The sequence below is a fragment of the Octopus bimaculoides genome, chromosome 7 (assembly GCF_046866305.1).
Source record: "Octopus bimaculoides isolate indiv1 chromosome 7, ASM4686630v1, whole genome shotgun sequence".
Taxonomy (NCBI): domain Eukaryota; kingdom Metazoa; phylum Mollusca; class Cephalopoda; order Octopoda; family Octopodidae; genus Octopus; species Octopus bimaculoides.
In genome coordinates, this window is record NC_142934.1 from 60,608,672 (window position 1) to 60,617,347 (window position 8,676).

An 8,676-nucleotide genomic window follows, 5' to 3' on the forward strand; every position below is an offset into this window, starting at 1 on the left:
CATTTTATTGAACAGCGTTCATGTTCACCAATAACTCTTTATGGAATTCAAGGATGAACATTCCACTGGCTGCATTTCCCAAATGGTAGAGCACTGAGCAGTTGACAACATTCCGGTATTAGTCTACACTTCACTCAGGACTGACAAATGGTGACCATATCTGTTCATCACCATCTCCGAAGAAGCCGCAATATCAGTGCATTGCTGCGCATCATTATTCAACGCATCTCCAACCGTCCCTGAAAATGATACTGGTAGAGATGGACTTCCTGACCAGCGAAATATGCTCTTTATATGATACAAAATCCAAAAGAGTAGATGTTCCTGTTAGATTAGTTGCAACTTGAGATAAGACATGGCAGTCAGGTGGTCATATGTGGTTAACGTGTTTGTCAGGTGGTTAATGTGTTTGTTCCAAACACATTAACCAGTTTCTGAGCTGAAAGCCTATCGATTTGTCCTGGTTAACGTTTGTTTCTGTTATCACCTATTTCTTGTACTTGGTTCAATTTCCAACAGGTATGACATCATAATGGTGACGCTTCCTGCGTATGCCAACATGATTCTCATTTATCCGCTTTCGAGCGAAATGTCTCATAATATACTTAACTTCGGCAGCAGTAGCTCAAGAGCCAATTAATATAGACGTGAGGAGGGAGGGAGCACTTAATTAACTATGCGATACGAGTGAGTTTTTATATGTGGTCATTTAGTTTTACCACCGAAATGTGCATAAAAGCCATTTGATCTCTGAAAACTGACTGCATTTAGGAGAGCGTCTAATAACGATGGTCGACTCCATGAAAAGTTACGATTGATCTAAAGACTTATTATCCACTCCCTTTACAAAGTGCTGTTTTGTAGAGTGGGGTCTTGGATAGGTGTACAGAAGACTTCACACATCTGTGTGGTATTGATGACAAGCACCAACCTTTTTGTGTGCACCTTGACTAAAATCTTCAACACAATTATGGTCCCGAAATTACCAATGATGTTACTCATGAAAGTGCTCTTCTTCAGCATCGTCACCCCCACACAACTGTTGATGATCTCAGTATGCTATCACTTACGATAGAAACCGCCAAGACTGTAAGGAATGTGTCTAGTATGTGAAGGCAGACCGTCTAAACTCGGAAATATTCCACTTACATAACCACGAGGTGCCTCTCGTACCTCTACTACAGTTACTGGTTTTGCGTGACATTCTGCCTCTCTTGCTGGGAGTTGTGGAAGGCCATCACAGCAGCCGTTATTAAAATGTATCTTTCGCATGTTACTGCTTCTCCCAAATAGTTGAGCAAACTGCTCAGAAAATAAGCGCTCACATCTTCCTGGAATAGGATAACAGACGCTTATTGTAGTTTGTAAAAAGACAAATTGGTTTTATTTTTTACGTTGCATCTATGATACTCGTGCCTTTCGAACAGATATCGCTCCTTTGTTTCTAAAGACATGACATGTGTTAAACCTGGATTACACAATATTTGCGTTTCGCAGCAAAGAGATGGTTGAGCGCAATTTTTTCCGCCACGATATTGGCTGCGATTCTTTCCTAAAAGTCTCTTCTTATCCGCTGACTAGTCCTCCTTCTAGTCTACTGTTTTTATACTGGTACTTTTTTGCTGGACCTTATGAACAGTACTCTAATTGTCCTCTTTAAAGAATCTAACCTCTGGTTTTTGACGATCGGCCAGTAAACTTCCAACTAACTCGCAAATCCGATAAATGTAATTGATTAGATTATCTAAATTGACTGCACAAGTGAGAGACCAGTTCAAACAATGCAAAACAAAACCACAATTCTCTATTTTATGGACCAAGAATAAGTATGTGCTATCCGATAGCAGGCAGTGAGCGTTTTTCTGACATAATTTACTCGGCTATTTATAGGAGAATTAGTCATCCGAAAAGGGTGACCTTCAATGTCTACTGTGACTGCCTTCCGTGACTCTCACTAAGAGAGATTGCTAATTACCCGAAATGTGAACATCGCATGTCATTTCTATCCTCTGACCTAACAGAAGCCTTATAGCTGGATAACCCGATGTAGTTTATCCAAGTCCATTGTGGCACGTTCAAGAAATCCGTGCGTTTTATGTCAGACTTTGAGAATAACGCAATTAGCTTTGCGGGACTTGTATTCCTTTTTCTCCCAAACCTCGTCGAAGACAACCATAAACACTAATGAGCGGGATGATCCTCAGAATGCTTCTAAACGTCTGAAGAATAATAAAAGCTGTGCAAACATGAATGAAAAATGAATATTTTGACAGAATTTTTCAAATGCTTAAATCTCATCTCGGTAGCAAGAACATCTGTGCCATTAACATCTGTGCCATTAACGCATTTTCCAATGCCAGCCATAACATATGGCTCGATAGAATTAGAATGGAATGAAACAGACCTAGATTTCACGGACCGAAACGTAAATTATCTAAAAATAAAAATAAATAAGCTAAAATAAACACCACATACCAAACAATAACTCCGACACGCATTGACTCTGCAACCCAAGAAGATAATGTATCAAGGGGTTATTGAGTGGCAGTGAGCAATCATTACACTGTGCAATAGATTTCTTTAGTCTTTTTGTCTTTAGTCAGTAAGTGCTATTTCCTATTTGCTTCTATCTAGAAATCAAAGGAAACGACAGCCATTCCCTGAAACTTTGCTTTTGTCACCTGGACATAAATCATTTGAAACTGACCTATTTTCCATTACATTTCATACAGATTCAGCGCTGAGTTGCTGAAACAGAAATATCGTTATAGCAAATATTTTGCTCAATAGCACAGATCTGCTTGTCATTTGCTTGTCCATAACCACCTGAGCATGTCCCTTAGTGGAAGACAATATGTACATCTCTGATGATGAGCAGGAATAGCGGGGAAGCATCATAGCCATGTATTGAGAGAGATTCTTTCGGGTTTCAATAAATGTAAAGAGAGTAAAGTTTGAAAAATAATATTAGCCGTTTTTTATACTTTCTAGGAGTAAGCATATAGGAAATAACAGTTGCTACCCAAGGACAGAAATCGTGTACACAGTGTAATGTTGCCCATTATTTTTCCAACTCACAAGAAGGCTTGCTACATTTCCTTGTGGATTACGATCGTAGAAAAGATAGTAAATCAATCGTTAGAACAGCAAAAATTTCGAACCTGGGTTCTCATTCCTAAGGTATTTTTCGATGTTGTTGTTGTTGTTCTTCTTCTTCTTCTTCTTCTTCTTCTTCTTCTTCTTCTTCTTCTTCTTCTTCTTCTTCTTCTTCTTCTTCTTCTTATTATTATTATTATTATTATTATTATTATTATTATTATTATGTTGCTGTTGTTGTTACTATTATTACGCCATATGCCCGTGGGCATATGGCGTAGTGATTAAGAGCGCGGGCTACTAACCTCAAGATTCCGAGTTCGATTCCAGGCAGTGATCTGAATAATAATAATAATAACAACAATAATAATAATAATAATAATAATAATAATAATAATAATAATAATAATAATAACAACAACAACAACAACATCGAAAAATACCTTAGGAATGAGAACCCAGGTTCGAAATTTCCCCATGGCACCCGATGAAGGCTGGAGGGTATATCAGCCGAAACGTTGTGTTAACAACAAACAAGATGAGGACAAATATCCGTCAATTGTAAATAATGTAAATAATGTACATAATTCCTCATCTCTTAAATATAAAACGTGAGATTTTAGTTGTTCGATCAAGTGCCTCACTAGGTTTATGAATTAGATTGTAAACGATCGAGCATTCCACAGATATGTGTATCTTAAACGTGGTTGACTGGCTGAATCGGTGTGACATTGTATGACAAGGCTAGATCTTTGAATTACTGCTACAATCCATCCTCTGGACTTCCATGAGGTTTTCTCCTAACCAGTTCCACACACAAGGCTTGAATCAACGTGGGACTGTAGAAAAGAGTAACTGCTCGACATATATACCACATAGCGGGATTGAACCAGAGATCTCGTGATTATGAAGCGAACTTCTTTATCAATCGGCCATATTGTGTTTACGAATAAAATACCACTAAGCTACTAAAATATAAACTTGCAGCGGATGAGATATCGAGGTCCCGGGGGGGGGGGGAGCTCTTTATTTCTCGAGTGTCCATAGGTTTGCACTTGAAAAATTTTCCCTTCAAGTCGCAAGGCTTGGAGAATTTATTTATTTATTTGAGTAACTATTTATGACTTACATGAGCCATCAAAATAATCTCCTTTACATGACCAATACGTTCTGAAAATGAATACCACAGGGATCGTGCAAACTGTAATCAAAACCATTCCAGCCAAGAGAATTACGTCTTTCAAAAATCTAGAACTACAACGTGCTATGGGCTCTTACTTATTTTCAAGACATCGGGCTGTGGTTTGAGGCAGTCTGGCTGCTAATCTTTGCAGATCGAATGACCGCATACAGACTCCTGCATTTTATCATTTGGTGGTATATCAAACTCTAACAAATACTTTGCTTTGCCAATCTTAAAAAATACTTTTTAAAAAATGTTGATTTTAATATGGCTTCGTTTAGCCGGGAAGAGGATTAAAAAAATCCCCAAATAACAGGAAGACAGAGGAAGAAAGAGAGAATTTGGATCTTTGTGATTTGACGGGCAACACTTGTTTTCTTAACGAAACACTTTCAAACTTGGGACACTGATAGAATGTGTCATACAAAACAACTTTTTCTCTTAGCCTTCTTAACAAAAAAATGTACATCGCAAGTTATTTCATGTGAAAGTTGTCGTATTTCTGTAATTTCAACCAATCACTGACGTCTATTCAGCTGAATACAGTCAGTGCTGTCCGATCATAAAAATGTTATTCCCTGTGACATATTTCATCCGGTTTAATCGTAATTTATACGCATATATTGTTTATATAATAAATTACGCTGTGCGTATCTGTGTGTGTATATTTTTCCCATAACCTCACTCCTAACCCTAACCCTAACTCTAAAACCCGAACCCTAACCCTAAACTAGAGTTTGATTTGAAGAAGATTTGGCTGCTATTTCTAGGAAATGAAGCACTTGGTGAAGGTGCATTAATAATTCTGGTAGCTCCAATAACAAGTGCAGGCAATATTCAAGTATTTTGATGGCTTTTTCCCCTTTGTTTACGAACAGTCTAGTTAATCGGAAATGTCAGAACTAACGGGGATTAATACCATATACACCGTCACAGCAGTTACTGTATTCAACTGAATAGACGTCAGTGATTAGTTGAAATTATCGAAATAAGACAATTTTTAACGTGAAATAACTTCGAATACAAAATTTATTATCTGTTCTATACCACAAAATATACAAGTATACGAAGTATGAAAGTGTTTCGGTACCAAAAACAGTACATAAAAAAATGTTGCCCGTCAAATCACAAAAGTCCGAGAATTTTCCCTTTCGCGAAAGATAAGAGAAAAGCATGCGATTTTCACCCATCTTATTCCAAAATCTGTAACAACAACGACGACGATACGACTTCTACTTCTTATACCATCCAACCACCACCATCAGAGATTATAGCGCATCACAAATCTTCCCTCAAAAAATAATTGCTGGTGCTAACAATAAGGTCACGGAAATAACACTCATGACATTCGAAGGCCGATTATTGGGAGAAATATTGTGAGGTCGAGCCTAATAATTTACTTCCTAGAAGAGAAGATATCGAAGGAGACAAGAGAACCTGAAACCATGTGATCAGGAAACAAACTTCTTAGTCAACGATCCAAGTGCACGTACTATATGTACGTGTGTGTGTGTGTGTGTGTGTGTGTGTGTGTGTGTGTGTGTGTGTGTGTGTGTGTGTGTGTGTGTGAATAACTTATAATTTTGGCTGGATTTTTTATTGTTTTTCGTATAATACCTCGTCTTTATATTCATATAATCAATCACTCAACCAGAATATACCCAGATACTTAGTTGAAGAGCGTAGGCTCGAAACGTAAAAGATTTTCTTACCTTCCCGAGCGTTAAACTAATACACCTGTTTGTTGTTTATACACCTGTCTTCATCTTTTGTTTTACTGTAAATTTCAGCCATGATTGACTGCCAGATCCAAAAGATCTTTTTTATTCTCTCTCTGTTTATTTCCTCGTGTTCCTTTCTGTTGAAGAGCGTAGGCTCGAAATGTAAAATACTTTCTCACCTTCCCGAGCGTTAAACTAATACAGCTGTTTGTTGTTTACACACCTGTCTCCGTCTTTTGTTTTTCTGTGAATTTCAACTACATGTGTGTGTGTGTGTGTGTGTGTGTGTGTGTTTGTTTGTGTGTCTGTGTTTGTCACCCCAACATCTCTTGACAACTGATGCTGGTGCGTTTGCGTCCCCGTAACTTAGCGGTTCGGCAAAAGACACCGATAGAATAAGTACTAGGCTTACAAAGAATAGGTCTTGAGGTCGATTTGCTCGACTAAAGGCGGTACTCCAGCATGGCAGCAGTCAAACAACTGAAACAAGTAAAAGAATAAAAGAATGGGCCAAAAAATTTGAGGATTAGTGGATTCCATCGATCCCAGTACTTGATCCAGAGAGAAGAAAGGCAAAGTTAACCTCAGCAGGATTTGAACTCAGAATGCAAAGAGACGGAAGAAATGCCACGATGCTTCTTTTTGTTTTTTTTTTTTGAGCTCTAGCGATTCTGCTTGCTTAAGAAGGTTATACCGTATTTGACGGTGTATATAACGCACTCTCGCATAAGATGCACCCCTACTTTACGAGTGTATTTTGTGGAAAAAAAAAACAAATTTAATGTTTCATCATACATACTTGCAATCGGTATCCCATCCGTAATGCAGTCGCATTAAACATATGGCAACACTTTGTCACATTTAAGAACAAAAAAAAGAACTGTGTTTTATATTGTAATATAAATCATGTTTCATCTACGGCGTCTGTTAACAGCTATTACTTCTTCTTCGGGAGCATATCGTAACTCAGCTGTATGTATAAATCTTACGCGCTTCTTACAGTATCACTATGTTGCAAGCTTTTTGGCTAAGTCCTCAATTTTGGGGAAACCCTCTACTGTTCCGTACTACCGGCTACAAGGGCTGTGAAAAAAACAAAAAAACTCGTGATTGCTGCTTTTCCCTCTATTACTAAGCTATTAAAAAAATCTAATAATGTCTGACTCACCATAAACATTTACTTTTTTTGTATTATTTCTGTAAATTAAATATTGTTTTCTTATATTGTTCTTATAATTGTTCTTACAGGGTCATTACAGACTTCATATTCGAGTATTGGGAGATGAAAAAGAGGAACTCGGCTGCCTGGAATTAAAGTTTTCGATCAGAAAACGGAGTAAAGGATGGTTTTTTAAAACTTGAACTGTCTTTCGTAATGGCAGGAGTTATGGTTAAGGCTTTCTAGAATGGAATCGGAAAATTTGCAAACAAAGAAAAACTTCATATATATATATATATATAATTATAGACACACACGCAAACATACATCAATTCATAAGTACGTTTCGTACATACATTCATGCATGCATACGTACGTACCTACCTACCTACCTACCTACATACATACATATATACATACATACATACATACATACATACATATTGCAAACCACCAGGTAACCGCGAAATCTCCGATGTGTACTGAAACGGGACCTAATATTTTTACTTATTTAACCTCTGATTTGGCTTATTCATGAAGAAAATGAACTGAGAACTTGGATTAATGGATTATAAGGATCAACAATAACAGTTATACAAACTATTGTAAAAAGCATGACGAAACGATGATGGTGATAATGATGATGACAACGACATCGATGACGACGATGATGACAGTTGTCTACGTCATCATAATCAGGGTCACGATCACAACAATGGTCATAGCCATCATATTAATGTTATAACAATTACTAATGGTTTTGCATATAATAATTTTCAATGTACCACTGCTATAAACATGACTAACAAGGCTAATGAAGAAGCCACTACTTGTTTGACCTAAAAGAAATAACAGTCAACTCACCCTCAAAGAACATCCTAAAGAACATACAATAAACATTGTGCACCTTGATATGCAAAAATACACACACATAGATACAAAAACGATGAAAATGAGGATGAAGGGAAAAAAGACAATGTGTATATCAAAGCATGCTTATATAGATATAGATATATAAATATATGTATATTTACACAATTATAACAAAAACTTATATAGATGTAAAATTATATATATTTTTTCAGAATATTCTTGTGCTATTATTTTGTATATACAAATTGAATAATACCTTTGGTTGTTGATGTAGATATGAGTGTATGTGCATGAGCGTGCATATTTATACGTGTCTATGTGTATGCATATATATATATATATATCCACATACAATATACATACATATATATATATATATATATATATGTATGTGTGTATATATATATATATATATATATATATATATATATATATATATATATATATATATATATATATATATATGTATGTATATATACACATATATATGCATATATATATTTAATTATATGTATTTATTTTATCCTAATTAATAATAATTCGGATAGAATAAATGGGTTAATAGAAACCAGGGTAGCGAAGATCACAAAATAACTGTGGTGTAATTCCTGTTTTTGAGGCAGAAACTCCTTGATATTTTGGGT

General features: G+C 36.2%; 1 protein-coding gene across 2 annotated transcripts in view; it reads left to right on the forward strand.

Annotated features, from left to right (window-relative positions):
- Positions 1-8,246, forward strand: part of LOC106867699 (ganglioside GM2 activator) — a 66,877-nt gene extending 58,631 nt beyond the window's left edge. For both annotated transcript variants that reach the window (XM_089355378.1, XM_014912654.3), the window contains one exon: positions 7,249-8,246. In XM_089355378.1, the coding sequence (XP_089211504.1) occupies positions 7,249-7,362 (114 nt within the window). In that variant the 3' untranslated portion in view covers positions 7,363-8,246. The remainder of the gene's footprint in view (positions 1-7,248) is intronic.
- Positions 8,247-8,676: the final 430 nt, after the last annotated feature.